The 16,488-nt window shown below is 39.6% G+C and overlaps 1 protein-coding gene across 6 annotated transcripts in view; it reads right to left on the bottom strand.

Moving 5' to 3' along the window:
• Positions 1–278: 278 nt before the first annotated feature.
• Positions 279–16,488, bottom strand: part of SPON2 (spondin 2) — an 84,896-nt gene continuing 68,686 nt past the window's right edge. For 2 of the 6 annotated variants that reach the window (XM_045017437.1, XM_045017438.1), the window contains 8 exons: positions 16,304–16,402; positions 14,581–14,789; positions 7,489–7,552; positions 6,577–6,803; positions 5,980–6,203; positions 5,458–5,649; positions 4,800–4,974; positions 279–1,361 (listed from right to left, as the gene is read on the bottom strand). In XM_045017437.1, the coding sequence (XP_044873372.1) occupies positions 1,183–1,361; positions 4,800–4,974; positions 5,458–5,649; positions 5,980–6,203; positions 6,577–6,799 (993 nt within the window). In that variant the 5' untranslated portion in view covers positions 6,800–6,803; positions 7,489–7,552; positions 14,581–14,789; positions 16,304–16,402 and the 3' untranslated portion in view covers positions 279–1,182. Of the gene's footprint in view, positions 1,362–4,799; positions 4,975–5,457; positions 5,650–5,979; positions 6,204–6,576; positions 6,804–7,488; positions 7,553–14,580; positions 14,790–15,667; positions 16,101–16,303; positions 16,403–16,488 lie in introns of those variants that run through there. The other 4 variants (XM_045017434.1, XM_045017436.1, XM_045017435.1 and 1 more) reach the window with 4 other exon arrangements.

Here is a 16,488-nt window from a genome sequence, read left to right as displayed (position 1 = left end):
AACACCCAACTAGCTTAAAAGTTTTCTGTTGAACTCTTATATTTTAAAAATCCTTTTCCTAAGTTATAACTAAAAACTCTGCATAACCCACGTGCTATCATTTTTTCAACCAATTAGCTATTTGAGTAACAAAACTCAGTCTGGAACAGTTTTTGATATATTTTGTTTTGTGAAATCCATACATAATTCTGTTTTGAGTCATTTAAAAACAAATCTATAATTTCTTATTTATGCCTAAAAAATTTGTGATTTTTACATAAACAAATAATTCACATCCACGTATGCTTTTAGAGAACATGGACACATTTATTTCATACATGTAGAAAATGGTATAACTTATAGTCAGCTGAACAGACTTTACAATTTTTCACCAGTTATTTCCCAGTCAGTTTATTTGGTAGGGATCCACACCAAAGATCAGTCAGTTTTTAAATCTGAAAAGAGATTCAACTCAACTGAGTTCAGTGGCTCTCCATTAGTATACAGACTTTTGAGTGCTTATATGAAGCTTCTGTGATGAGTAGTTTTGTAGTTTGGATTTTTCCAATGTCTGAGGAAAAACAAACCTCCTGCTCTGCATGCATAGGATTCAAGACCAGTTTACACAGTTATTTTATTGTCCTAACTATGTTACAATATCTGGTCACTCTGGTTTATGTAAGTGTTTTCCAAAGAAATGTATTCAATTAAACATGATTAAAAGAAGTCAACATTAATGCCAATAAATTATAATAAAACATAATTTACAGCAACATAATAATTAGCTTTATAGGTATAAATAAACAAATTTAAATCTACAAATTCTAATATTTAAGAATGTATGTGATAATCTGGATTGTATTCAAAAGATTTGTTAACATAAATGAACTGTGCAGTATATAAAAAAATTCTTTTCTGCCACTAGATGGCACTGCAAGAACTTACACAATATTTGTAGGAAGGAATGGATTCAGTGGATTTTGTTTTGTTTTCCCTGTAAATGATCAAGAACTGTTGGACTAAAATTAAGTAATTAAAAAAACTCTTGATATCAAACAATAAAATCAGCGTCAGTCTAATTAAACATTTCAATAAAACATTACAACATACCTGAATTATAAGGAATAGTGACTGACATGGAGTATAGAGTCAACTAAATCTAACCTTAATTTAAATGATCTAAATTCCATTGGAAAGGAGATTTCAGATACAATTGTCTGGTTCACATTCTGTTTCTTCATCCAGATTTGGACAAGGAGTTCCATTATTGGCAGGGTGAAGGCGTACATAACGAGTTCTTGTTTTGGTCCCTATCTTTCCACAAGTACCTCTGCAAAGACCCCAGGAAGACCACAGTGAAATCTCACAGTCCAATGGTGTTTCTGTAACATATATAAGAAGAGGTGATTTGACAGAAATATGTGCTTAAGGCAAACACATAGTTGGCAAAATGTTCAAAACTATTATCAAATTGTCCTTACTTATACAAATATAAGGCTGATGCTTGTTTTGATACATGAAGAATTTACTATCAGTTACATTACTGATAATATTAAAAAGATCTACTTGAAAAAACAGAATTAACATGATTTTAATTTTACAATCCTTTAATAAAAGCCATATGTTGTCTAGTAAATAAAGACATCTGTTTTCAGCTCCTGAAAAGGTAGACTTTTTTACGGTAATGTAGAGGTTGTTTGAGGTACTGCATTAGTTATGGTATAATACTTATTTAGTTGAGAATTTAAAATGTTCTTTTCATGGAAAACTCTTTAAAATGAGCATGGTCTGAAAATAGAATTGTATTTTACTGTCATCTCACTACTAATAACTCATTTGCCCTTGCATGGCTTGCTGGATAATACCAGGATTAAGATTTTTATCAATTTTATTTATATACCCTGGGATGACTTTGTATATATTGTTCCTATTCATTTCATTTTCCATTTAAGTCCTATTCTATTCTTCCTCATGAGTAAAGAAAATGCTAATTCTTTTTATGGCTAAATCTTCTTGTAATTAGTTTTTGGCAAGAAAAGGTAAAGCACCTTTTATATACACAGTCTTCCCTTTGCCAATAAAATATATTGTATAACTAAAAGCTTTTTAATACTAATATCCTTTAAATTTACTACAACCAAATACATCAGAAATTCTGTAAAGTAATACACACATATATACAGAATATACATATGAATGATATGTAAGTTATAAAATTCTCAAAGAAAATATACAGATACTCTCTCCCTCAGCAGCTGGGAGGAAATATGTCTGTAGTCACGGATCTCTATGGACCTTGAGTGGATGGGGAACATGGTTTGACCTTTGGTAATTAAATCTTTCCTTATGCTTGTGGAGTAAGTTTTTTATATGGATTAAGTTACTGGTATATACACAAAGTGGAGACTTCTGACTAGGAATGTCCAACAAATGCTTTACTTACAATGATTGCTCTGATTCAGTATGTGTTGCTCTTATTTTATAATGTCTCCTGAATTACTAACATTTTTAATGGAGTAGAGAAATGGACTTGTATAGAAAACTTAAAAGAACTAAATATGTAGTTTGTCTAAACAATGACTATTATCTCATCAAATGTATTACAAATATATTACATAACTGGTTATAGTTGGTACTATTTACAACAGTGGTTCTCAAACTTTTGTATTGGTGACCCCTTTCACACAGCAAGCCTCTGAGTGCAACCCCCCTCCCCTTATAAATTAAAAACACTTTTAAAATATATTTAGCACTATTATAAATGCTGGAGACGAAGCAGGGTTTGGGGTGGAGGCTGATAGCTCGCAACCCCCCATGTAATAACCTCATGACCCCGAGGGGTCCCAACCCCGAGTTTGAGAACCACTGATTCACAGTATCTGCTATGGGGATGCCCAGTATTGGAACACCTGAGGGTGCAGGCAGAGGGGGGTTTTAACCTACACTGAGGCACATTAACTAACTTTGTGGGGAAGTTAATACAGCATGTTGCTCTAGCTAGCACTTCCAGTTACTCACATTTATGGGGAATTAAATAAAAATTAAATATTAATTAAATAAATAGTCTCTAAAAATACCATATTGGTGACTTCCAACTCTTGGATGTTAAGCTTTCAGGACAAGACAACCCCATCTGTCTTAGGCTAGGGAGCTGAGACCCAAGAATGAGAATCCTGTATGATATCTTCAAAGTAGCATACTAAGGACGCAGTTCAGGAAGCACTTACACACGTTTTAAAGACCATCCCTAGTAAGGAAAGCACTTAAGTACATACTTGAGCTCCTTTCCTGAATTGGGGCCAGAGTAAATAGTAATCCCTTCCCAAATGTTGTGGAGGAAAAGATATTATTCTATGTGTGATTTGTGTCACCCAATCTGAATGATGGATGATCAGCTCTTGTTTACTGAGAAAACATGTTTTAAACTAGAAATCTGCTTGTTTTAAATGTACAAGTCAGGCCTTATTAACCATGGGGAAGGTAAGTTTTCTTTATTTATTAATTGTGAGGAAATTTGTGAAGCCTACCTTATGGTCCAAACTCCTGGCAGAGAGCCAAAGCCAGAGAAATAGACTCTTCAGTCCCAATCTGAAGCAGCTGGCATGCACTTGGGCCGTGGTTGCTACTACAGAATATGCAGGGAATGTGTCCCACGGATCTCTCCCGTGCAAGATTTTGGTCTCTGCACTCATTTCTTAAGAGGTGCTCCACATTTCCCTTTTCTACAATCCTGTACAGAAAGTCACCAGAGGGTGCCTAGAATAAGCCTGCCCGGGGCTCTCTACCATCTGTCTTCTTTCCTCCAGTCAGAGGGGATGTAGCATTTATACTTAGAATTTGTCACTAAGACTGGGTCAGATCAGTGCTATGAACCTTCTCCTACATGAGCACTAACATTCACAGACAGTTTGAAAAAAAAGAATGCTGTGATGGGATAAATATATTATTGTTTGAAATTAAATCTTGGCTCCACTTGAGCATTTCAGTAAAAAATTCAAATTCCCCTCGGGTATCTCGTTCTGTAGGTATCAGCTGCCATCATAATTCTATTCAAGCTGGTGAACTGAATTTTGTTTTCTTATTTCATATCACTATCAAAATACTTCTTACCAAGGAGAATATAGTAAATATAATTGCTTTGCTCCATTATGTAAGAACTCACAGGAAGGAAGCACTTTCTTTAGTATTTGCAAAGGATTTGGGGAGCTGAGAGTCTGACAGAGTATCCCTTTCACACAGGACTGGTGGCTCTGTGGAAGTTCTCTGGCTTGAATAAGACATGCTGTGGATCTAACCCAAATCTGCAGATCCCTGGCCAGACATGAAGGCTCCCCCTCACCACCCCACCATGTTTCTTTCAGTATCCTCTTCCTATGACATTTGGATTAGTTTATTGCCTATACTGTTGTTGTGGTCTCTGGTCTCTGTCCCAGAGGGCCCAGTTCTAATCTCACCTATGCTATGTTTACACTTGTGTAACTCGATTGGCTTTGGTAGAATGACTCCCAATTTATGCAAGCGTAAGTGATATTAGAATTAGATCCAGAGTACAGAGGAATAGTTAATGCTGTTCCACATAGAAAAGGGTACAGAGAAATATAATAATTAGCTGTTATTTGACTGGGCATGCCCCCGTTTTCTCTGCAGCATTTTTTTAAAGGGAAAAGTTGCTGCTGCCTGTAGCAGGAATATTCTACATAACCATATTCTCTTCCACATGGCCTGCCAGATTTGAAGTTTTCTAAAATTTTGCTTCTCTCCTTTGCTGCTCAGTGAATGGGAACAAAAGGATCTAGTTGATCAAAGTACTAACCACTTACCTGAGACAGAGTCATCTATTTCATTGCCTACAGCAGTCAGGTTAGGCTGAGAACCAGGAAGACCCAGCTGGTTTCTTTTAAGTTTTACAATGGTTACTCGAGCAATAGGTGGCAAACTTTTTAGCTTGGGATAATAAAATGAGTTTGCTGGGTGACTTGGAGAGGAACAAGTGATCTATGAATTAAAAATAAAAGGAAGTTGATAGAAATAGTATTGCCATAGATAGATAGAAATTTTAAACAGAATATCACATCTTAATTATGTTTCTAGGCAAGTAAAACTCATATGAATTGGGATTGCACAGTCTTTATGCATCCGAGCCACACAAAAAAGCTGTGATTTCTTGTCATGAAGATAATCCCACTAATTTTTGTGGAAGGATTCTGGGACTGAGATCACACAAGAAATTGTGGCTATTTTTGGATGGAGATACTGGATGGAGGGTAGTCAGCATGCACAATAATGCTTGGAGCAGGTTGATGGAGGAGACAAGAAGTAAGTAGGGAATGCTGGCAGTGGCAAGGATACTGACTGGGGAAAATGGGTGCTGCACTAGATGTGGTATTGTTATAAGAGGTCACAGAGGGTAGTGCTTCAGCTTCTCTATTCTTTCCCACTCCCGCAAGCACTATATGTACACAACATACACACACTTACCTCTGTAACAGTATCCTGTGGAATAGTGGCAAAGTTTGGTGAGGAAAATGTGAAACCACTGTCTGTTCCAGCATCATATGGAAAAAGATCTACTGTTTCTTGTTCTTTCCAATGATCTCCTTCACATAGATTTAGACTGTCAACACCCACAAACCAATCAGGGCTAGGCACAATTCGTACAATAAAAGAAACCTAGGAAGTGAAAGAAAAACATCATAATAATTAACAGTCCCCTGCCAGTCTCTACAGGCTTGGGTAGAAGGAACTTCAGGGTCTGATTTCTAGTATGACAATGGGTCAAACATATTTCTGACTATTTTATTTGAGGGTTTCTAAAAGAACATATTCCAGTATGCTTTTTTATTTGATTTTATGTTCATAATGTTCTTTAAAACTGGATTCTCTTAGCAATTCCTTGCATTATACTGATAGCTATCAGTGGCATTTCAAATATCTCCTTTTGCATCCTGCTGGCATAAAACTAGTAAGCGACCCTTAAAATGAAAATGTAAATGTACGTACTAAGGAGTGTCTTGAATGTGCTTCTAATTCCGTGAAGGTTTGTCCTGTACCACTGGAAATGGCAGGAGCTGAGAAGATTCCATGCACACTTTGAATTTTTTCTCCAGCTGCTTCTATTTCCTTCATTAATGTCCATGCTTCACCCTTTTCAGCAAAATCACGCACACCATTGCTGGCATATTCATCCTTTTTCCACATGGTATAGTCAGAACTATGGGTAACACCTATTTAAGGGAACACATTGCTCAATATAAAAGTCTGCTTTGGATTATCTTAATTGCTGCAGTTTCTCTGTTTTATTTCTGATGTGCAACAATTTGGGTATTTACCTTTAGGATTTCCTAAAACATTTAACTTATCACTGTTTACTTCTGCTGTAGCCGATTGAAAACTGAAGCCAATTGAAAAGTTGTAGACTCTAAGTATTTTGGATGCTGCAAGTTCTGTATGTTATTGTTTATCTGTCAAGCTACATTAGTTTTGACTTTCATTTTACTAAAGGGAATTCTCAATAAATTCAAATAAAAAACAAAAAAAAATGTAATCACAACTGTAGAGAGTTTTATCTGGTCTTGACACTGTGCACACGCCACTTACCTAGCAAGGAAGACCATTGTGCTGGAGGCCTATAAAGGGGATACTGCTTAGGGAAAGCAGCCTGACTCCATTTCCCTACAAAGACTATGCTGTACTTAGCAACTTCCTCTGCTGTGCAAACAGAATCATCACCCACAGGCAGACAGCTGGTATAGCCTAAAATTGTTATAAGCAGTGTCCAGATAACTTTACAGGAACTGTAGCCAAGCATCAGGTTTTCCATTTCCCTACACATGGAAAGAAAAAAAAAGTGTCCATGTTAGCCTTATTAGTCACTGTAGATTCAAAACTGAATAACTGTAACCCAATGAAATTTAATATAGCATAAGTTTTGAACGAGAAGAAAATACACATCCAATGCATTTAAAAACTTAATGTATCTAAGAACATATAGGACTTACAGAGTTGAAGTTTCCATGCAGTATGTTAAAAAGCTGTAACTCTATTTAGGACAACTGTTTCTAATGGAAAATAAAAAATATCTTAAACTTGTTCATGGTAATGAGTTTGAGGAAATATGTTTTTGATTTTCTTTTAGAATCTTATTAGAATCTTGAATTAATTAGACTAGTAAATGTTTCTGTAAAACATTAATGATACATTTATTATTTTAAAGCTAAAATTAAATTAAATAAAGCATGGAGAAGTAACAAAAGTTGAAGCAGAATTTTTAGAACAGATTTAAAGTCAAATACATTACAAATATAATACGTTACTTTGCAATCACATTTTCTATGAAAAAACATTTAAAAATTAACATAATTGCAAGCATCCTTGCATCAGACTGAAACTCAGTTTTTTAAAATCCCGCTTTTTAAATGCTTTTGTCCTTAGAGAAAACTGCATAAACATAATTGAAACACTAATAGTTGTATAATACAGTAATTCATTAAAAGAGTTTTGAGTACTTACTAAATATTTCCTCTGGAGCTCAGATACGGTGAGAGCACCTGCTTTTGCTGGCAGCTGAGCTGTTCTGCAAGAGAGGACAGTAGGAGTCTTGCTATTTATGCCTGAAGAGGGTCCCTTTGGTCCAACAGTTATCGTAACCTTTAGACTTTCCAGTTTAACAAAATGAATTCCATACTGTTGCTTGATTTTTTTAATGCACTACCAGATTCTCCTGTATGCCGGTTACTTCAGGTTTCTATTGGAAAACTGTGGTGCTGACTAGACACAGAATGTTTTTTAAAATTATCTCAGATTATTACCAACAACTCAGGTTTTCTGGTGACTTCATAGTTCTCTGTACAACTTATTAATGCTTTTAAGCTGTAAAAATGAACTGAGTCCAAAACTAAAATTGTTCTGGTGGAAATGCTTTAAATGAGAAGCATATTTCCTTGTAAGTTTTATTGTCTGACAGATGCTCCTTCCAAACATTTACAGAGAGCGCTCTCACTCTCACATACCATATGTACATGTTCAAATAAGAAGGTGAAAACAGCTAAACAAATCCAGGAAAAGAGACTTAAATCATTTTATATAGTAACACATATCTATCCTGCAAACACGGATTAATTTAAAATAGAACGTTATGTATCTTTGTTGTCAACAATACCGTACACTGTATGATGAAGGGCTCTGTAATATTGTGGTTTATTTGGAAGGTGTGGTTTTTGGAAGCTTCTTTGACATTTGTCTTAGCTGTCTCCTCTTTAAAGTAAAAAAATCCTAGATAACCATCTTAGTAGTAGTTAAATCATATATATTCTTTAGTGAAGTACTTACACCCACATCACTAAACATATTTGTTTTCTATGCAAAAAGCTATAAATGCCAGGTACAGTTAAGTTAAACAGTTAATACTCATTTTTAATTCTTTCCCCACTGCCTTTCCAAATACCCTTAGGAAAAAAGGGCTTGTTAGAATGCCTGGAAGCGTGACTGATCAAGAGTCAAGTACACATCATGAAAAATGACCTGCCAGGAGACCTTCCCATTGAAATTGTGGGGTATCTAGCTTGAGCATGTCCTCTGATCACAAGCATTAGAGCATGGGACAAAGGCAATTATTCCTCAGGTAGCAAACCCCCCGTTATTATGGGTTTATAGGTTAAATCCTGCATTTTATATTCTGAAAGGAGGCTTGCAGACAGCCAGTTTTAGCTGAAAGGCACTACTGAAACTAAGGATAGATTGCCCCTTCCTTGGAAAACCCATGGGAAGTGGGAAGGAAAACTGAGATTTGTGTCATGAAGTTTACCTAGATTATTCTGCCTGGGAAGTGGGGTTTATAATGAGGCACCTGAACAGTGGAGGTGTCAGCCATCAGTACCCACAATTCCTGAACACGTACATGGATTTCATGAAATTCACTGGAGGCTAGGGCCATCTGTGCATGGTGTGATCCAAGGACCTCTTGATGCTGACTGGCAGAGGGCACAGAGGTTCATAAGGGTTACAAGGATCCCCTGGATCTGGTATTTACATTCTAGTTCACCAATGGGTGTCATGTAATGTTCTTCTTTGATTGATTGCAAATGTGTATTCCACAAAGGTAGGCACACGCCTAGTGTGCCAAAAGCCAGAGAACTTTGCTGAGCATTATCCGCTGGGGCGACACGCACACCCTTGGAACCTGTAACGGGTCGGACTCACCCCCGCAGCGCCTCCTGCTGGTGACTCCGGGAATTAGCTCTGTCCAGCGCTGGAGCGCCCTCTGCAGGCCGGTGATCCGCCTGTCTTCAGGCCCCCGTGTCCCTCCCTGGACCCGGTGCCCTTTTACATGGGGGTGCTGCCCCCTGGCAGTAACCCCTTTCTCTCTGGGTCTCCCCTCCTTGGGTAACCCCCACCCTCTATTCCCACCTTGCCTCAGTATATGGCTACTGCCAGTCATTGTCTAGCCCCACACTCTGGGGCAGACTGCAGTATCAGCCTACTCATCACAGGCAAAGGGGTTTGGACCTGCTGCTTTGGCCTACCCCTGGGCTGCCCTCTGCAACCCCCAGTACCTGTTGGCCCTCTGCTAGGCCGCAGCCTGGGGCTTTCCAGGCTGGAGCTCCCCAGCTCCTCAGCCTTTCCCCAGCCCTGCTTCACTCAGGTGTCCAGTCTCTAGCTCCTTGCAGCCAGGCCCTTCTCCCTCTGAAGGCAGAGAGAGACTGTTTTGCTTCTGGCTTCCCTGGCCTTCTTATAAGGGCCAGCTGGGCTCAGTTTGGGGCGTGGCCCCAGCTGCAGCCACTTCCCCAATCAGCCCAGCCTAGAGCAGCAGCTCTCAAGCCCTGCCAGGCTGCTTTTAAACCCCTCAGGGCAGGAGCAGGGTCCACCCTGCTACAGAACCCCATAACCTCTACCATGGCTATTTAAGGGCCACACCACCCCAACTCCCCTCAGTTCTTTCTCACCACCTATGGCTTGAGTCAGAGCATTGTATGTGGTATAGAATCGTAGGACTGGAAGGGACCTTGAGAGTTCATCTAGTCCAGTCCCCTGCACTCTTGGCAGGACTAGACCATCGGTCTAGACCATCTCTGACAGGTCTAACCTGCTCTGAAAAATCTGCAATGATGGAGATTCCACAACCTCCTTGGGCAATTTATTCCAGTACTTAGCTCGTGTTTTGCTATCACAGTACTTTTTCCGTGAATGCATGTGCATAGTTACAGTAAGTTACAGTAGTACCCTTAGTATTTAGTTAGTAGTCATTTAGTTAAGGAGAATTTAGCTTGGTGCAATGCCCTTGCCAGGTTTTAAGCACTGCCTGTTGTGTGGGGTGGTTATCCCTAAAAACTCGGTACTTATTGTGCCTTGGAGATCCTCTGCCCAGTCCAGAGCAAGGTCAACAAACTCTTTGGTAATCTCGCCTCCCAAGCTTCCCCGGCTGGAGACACAGACTGATGTTGCTCCATCTGAACTGGTTCAGCCTGAAGCGTTGTTCAAGAGCAGGTATTGATGCAGGAGATACGATTGGTTCCATTTTCTTCCTCTTCTTCCTCACCAGATGATTCCACAGTGCTGGATTTGTCTTCTCCTGTGTCTGAGGATTGTAAGTGTTGTCAAGAACTCCTGAGGCAAATGGCTACAACCTTGGGCATTCAGGATGAGTTTGTTCAGTAGAATAGCCATAAATTGGTGGACATTATTCAACTTTCAGCACCAGGGAGGGTAGCTCTCCCTATAAATAAACTATTTTGGAACCCACAAGACCTTGTGGCATACCCCAGCTTCCTTACCTCCTATAGCGAACCATACAGATAAGTGGTACTATGTCCCCATGCAGGGGTATCAGTGTTTTAAGTCCCATTTGGCCCCTAACTCTCTTGTTGTAACAGTGGCAAATGAGAGGTTGTGAAAAGGGAGGTATAAGTTGACACCTAAAGAAGTCTAAGAGGTTAGATTTAATGAAAAGGAAGATTTATTTTATCTCCTCACTATAGATGTGCATTGCTAATCAACAGGCTAATCAATAATAATATGTATTATCAACATATGACTTTGTCAACTGGGATGTGGTGTCCAAATGTACATATAAATTGCCAGAAGCCTCCAGGGAAGAGTTTAAGGCTTTCATTGTGAAAGATCATCTAGTTATTAAGACCTCATTGCAATCAGCACCGGATGTGCTGGACACTTCCTCCAGAACTATGGCCTCACTTGTAATAATGAGAAGAGCCTCTTGGCAGGGCCAGTTAGACAAGCAGAACTGCAGAGTCTCAATGCATGTAGGGAGGAGGGGTTTAGATTTATTAGGAACTGGGGAAACTTTTGGGAAAGGGGGAGCCTATACAGGAAAGATGGGTTCCAACTAAACCAAAATGGAACCAGACTGCTGGCACGTAACATTAAAAAGGTCGTAGAGCAGTTTTTAAAACCAAGGCCGGGGGAAAGCCGACTGGTGCAGAGGAGCACATGATTTGTACATCCCTTAGGGGAGGATGTATTAATAGAGAATCTCTATGTCCTAGTGAGGACGAGAGGATGGAAAATGATAAAATACAGGCAGGGTCTGATCAGAAACAGTCAAATAAAAAAGAGTCCCATTCAATTACATTGTATAATGGCAGACAGCTAAAACGAGACAAGTTTTTAAAGTGCTTGTATACCAATGCTAGAAGTCTAAGTAATAAAATGGGTGAACTAGAGTGTCTCGTATTAAATGAGCATATCGATATAATAGGCATCACAGAAACTTGGTGGAATGAGGCTAATCAATGGGATACAGTAATACCAGGGTACAAAATATATCAGAAGGACAGAACAGGTCGTGCTGATGGGGGAGTGGCATATGTGAAAAAGCATAGAAGTAAAATCATAAATGAATCAAACTGTATCATAGAATCTCTATGGATAAAAATTCCATGCTCTAATAATAAGAATATAGCAGGGATATATTACTGACCACCTGACCAGGATGGTGATAGTTACTGTGAAATTCTCAGAGAGATCAGAGGGGACATTAAAATAAAAAACTCAATAATAATAATGGGGGATTTCAATTATCCCCATTTTGACTGGGTACATGTACCTCAGGACAGGATGCAGAGATAAAGTTTCTTGACACCTTAAATGACTGCTTCTTGGAGCAGCTGGTCCTGGAACCCACCAGAGGAGAGGCAATTCTTGATAAAGGCCTAAGTGGAGCACAGGATCTGGTCCAAGAGGTGACTATAGCTGGATTGCTTGATAATAGTGACCATAATATAATTAAATTTAACATCCCTGTGGCAGGAAAAACACCACAGCAGCCCAGCTCTGTAGCATTTAATTTCGGAAAGGGAAACTACACAAAAATTAGGAGGTTAGTTAAACAGAAATTAAAGGGTACAGTGCCAAAAGTGAAATCTCTGCAAGCTGCGTGGAAACTTTTTTAAAGACACCATAATAGAGGCTCAACTTAAATGTATACCCCAAATTAAAAAATATAGTAAGAGAACCAAAAAAGAGCCACTGTGGCTAAACAACAACATAAAAGAAGCAGTGAGAGGCAAAAAGGCATCCTTTAAAAAGTAGAAGTTAAATCCTAGTGAGGAAAATAGAAAGGAGCATAAACACCAGCAAATAAAGTGTAAAAATATGATTAGGAAGGCCAAAAAAGAATTTGAGGAACAGTTAGCCAAAGACTCAAAAAGTAATAGCAATTTTTTAAAGTACATCAGAAGCAGAAAGCCTGCTAAACAGCCAGTGGGGCTACTGGACAATCGAGGTGCTAAAGGAGCACGCAAGGATGATAAGGCCACTGCGGAGAAACTAAATTAATTTTAGTTTGCATCGGTCTTCATGGCTGAGGATGTGAGGGAGATTCCCAAACCTGAGCCATTCTTTTTAAGTGATAGATCTGAGGAATTGTGCCAGATTGAGGTATCATTAGAGGGGTTTTGGAACACCACCAAGACTCAAATGTGAAATTGCAGAACTACTAACTGTAGTCTGTAACCTATCATTTAAATCAGCTTCTGTACCAGAAGACTGGAGGATAGCTAATGTGACGCCAGTTTTTAAAAAGGGCTCCAGAGGTGATCCTGGCCATTACTGGCCTGTAAGCCTGACTTCAGTACCAGGCAAACTGGTTGAAACTATAATAAAGAACAATATTGTCAGCCATATAGATGAACATAATTTGTTGAAGACGAGTCAATATGGTTTTAATAAATGGAAATCATGCCTCACCAATCTACTAGAATTCTCTAAGGGGGTCAACAAGCATGTGGACCAAGGGGATCCAGTGGATATAGTGTACTTAGATTTTCAGAAAGCCTTTGACAAGGTCCCTCACCAAAGGCTCTTACATAAAGTAAGCTGCCACAGAATAAGAAGGAAGGTGCTCTCATGGATTGGTAACTGGTAAAAAAGATAGGAAACAAAGGGTAGGTAAAAATGGTCAGTTTTCAGAATGGAGAGAGGTAAATAGTGGTGTCCCCCAGGGGTCTGTTCTGGGACCAGTCCTATTCAACATATTCATAAATGATCTGGAAAAAGAGGTAAACAGTGAGGTGGCAAAATTTGCAGATGATACAAAATTACTAAAGATAGTTAAGACCCAGGCATACTGCAAAGAGCTACAAAAGGATCTCTCAGATCTGGATGACTGGGCAACAAAATGGCAGATGAAATTTAATGCTGATAAATGCAAGGTAATGCACATTGGAAAGCATAATCCCAACTATATATATAAAATTATGGTGTCTAAATTAGCTGTTACCACTCAAGAAAGAAATCTTGGAGTCATTGTGAGTAGTTCTCTGAAACCATCCACTCAATGTGCAGCAGCAGTCAAAAAAGCAAACAGAATGCTGGGAATAATTAAGAAAGAGATAGATAATAGGACAGAAAATATCATGTTGCCTCTATATAAATCCCTGGTACGCCCACATCTTGAATACTGTGTGCAGATGTGGTCACGCCATCTCAAAAAAGATATATTGGAATTGGAAAAGGTTCAGTAAAGGGCAACAAAAATGATTAGGGGTATGGAACGGCTTCCATATGAGGAGAGAATAATAAGACTGGGACTTTTCAGCTTGGAAAAGAGACGGCTAAGGGGAGATCTGATTGAAGTCTATAAAATCATGACTGGTGTAGAGAAAGCAGATAAGGAGGTGTTGTTTTCTACTTCTCATAACACAAGAACTAGGGGTCACCAAATGAAATTAATAGGCAGCAGGTTTAAAACAAATAAAAGGAAGTAGTTCTTCACACAATGCACAGTCAACCTGTGGAACTCCATGCCAGAGGATGTTGTGAAGGCCAAGACCATAACAGGGTTCAAAAAAGACCTAGATAAATTCATGGAGGATAGGTTCATCAATGGCTATTAGCCAGAATGGGCAGGAATGGTGTCCCTAGCCTCTGGTTGCCAGAAGCTGGGAATGAGTGACACAGGGATAGATCACTTGATGATTACCTGTTCTGTTCATTCCCTCTGGGACACCTGGCACTGACCACTATGGAAGACAGGATTCTGGGCTAGATGGACCTTTGGTCTGACCCAGTAGGATCATTCTTATGTTTTTATGTTATAGAACTCTACCATAGCTCCCAAGGTTCAACAAAGTATAGAGGACTTACCCTTCGATGGTCAGTTCTTGTTTTCCAAAAAGACTAATGAGATGCTGCATTCCTTTAAGGACTCTCCGGCCACTGTGTGTTCATTGGGGGTTACCCCAGAAGTTAAGAGTCATCATTATGGAGCTCAGCAACAGCAGCAGCAATACTGTCAATATTCCCAGCAGTACTTCAGGCAGATAGCTTATCCTGCTAGGCAGCAAGACTTCTCCCTGAGGAGACACAAGACACAAAAGAGAAGGCCCTCTGGTTCCAACTTCAACCAACCACCAGCTCATCCTCCATCAGCTTTGGACAAACTGCCAATGTGTCTCTCCTCTCAAGGGGAGCATACCAGTCATCAACTTCCTGACCGTATTGCCTCCATTTGGGAACAGGCTGTCCCACTTCTACTGTACTTGGGAAACAATAACCACAGACAAATGGGTCCCAAGAACTGTGATCAGGTGATGTCATCCAATTCTTGTCCCCACCCCCCTTCCCACTCCTCTACCCTGTCCCTTTTCAGAGATCCCTCTCATGAGTCACTGCTTTGTCAGCAGATTCAGACTCTGAGATTCAGGAGCCATAGAAAAAAATTACCCTTCAGTTTTGGGAAAAGGGATTCTACTCATGTTATTTCCTAATCCCCAAGTCCAAGAGAGAGCTGAGACCTATTCTTGACCACTGAGGTATCAACAAGTACATCAAATATCAGATTCTATATGTATCAGAGGGGTAGCCGTGTTAGTCTGGATCTGTAAAAGCAGCAAAGTGTCTTGTGGCACCTTATAGACTAACAGATGTTTTGGAGCATGAGCTTTTGTGGGTGAATACATGCATCCAATGAAGTGGGTATTCACCCACGAAAGCTCATGCTCCAAAATGTCTGTTAGTCTATAAGGTGCCACAAGACTCTTTGCTGCTTTTACGGATTCTATATGGTAACACTAGTTACAATCCTCCCTGCATTGGATCAAAATGACTCGTTTGCAATCCTCGATCTGAGAATTCCTACTTCCACATGGTGATTTTCCCAAGCCACATGAAGTTTCTTATAATGGCAGATCAACATTATCAATACACAGTCCTCTGCCCCATGCATATTTACCAAATGCATGACTGCAGCCACAGCCTCTCTCAGGAGAATGAGGATTCATGTCTTCCCATACCTGGATGATTGGTTAGTGAGGGCAAGTTTGAAGACCAAGTCCTTAAACTTCACTTCATGCTGAATCTCATCAATTTGTTGGGACTGATTTTGAACAGGGGCAAGTCAACAGAAAAAATTGAGTTCATTGGGGCTATACTAGACTACAAGTTTGAGAGCTTTTCCCCTGCACAAGTGATTCCAAACAATTCATCACCTGTGTCTGTCCCTCCAATCTCGTCATTCAACTACAGTCTGTGTGCCTGGGCACAAGCATTTATTTAGTCCACCAGGGGAGATCCACTTCAAAGCTGGTTAAAATCTGTATGTCTATCTCTGGAGTTCTCAGTCATTGGACAGCTTTGTCCGAGTGCCACTGGTGATCCTGTAGTCCCTAGAGGGGTGGACAGATCAAAACAATGTATGATAGGATGTATCCTTTGCCCATCCTCCACTGATCAAGACTACAGTTACTGATATCTCTACAATAGGTTGGAGACTGCATCTAGAGACTTTGAAAGCTCACTTCAAGCAGCTTTGTCAAGAAGCAATAAAGTTGTGGCTTTTTATGCATTATTCTCATGGCTGCCTACTTACCAGGGGCCAGAATCAGTTGGCTGATCACCTCAGCAGGAATTTCTCCCAGAATCATGAGTAGCCCCTGAAGTGCAGTGTTCAGAAAATGGGACATTCTGTCTGTTGACATGTTTGCAATAAAAAAAAAGAAAGAAAAAACCAAGAAGTGCCATCAATTTTGATCACAAGCAAGTCTCAGTCCAGGC

Source organism: Mauremys mutica, chromosome 5 (assembly GCF_020497125.1).
Source record: "Mauremys mutica isolate MM-2020 ecotype Southern chromosome 5, ASM2049712v1, whole genome shotgun sequence".
Lineage (NCBI taxonomy): Eukaryota > Metazoa > Chordata > Testudines > Geoemydidae > Mauremys > Mauremys mutica.
The sequence above is the reverse complement of the archived record's forward strand: the minus strand, read 5'-3'. Positions and strand labels throughout refer to the sequence as shown.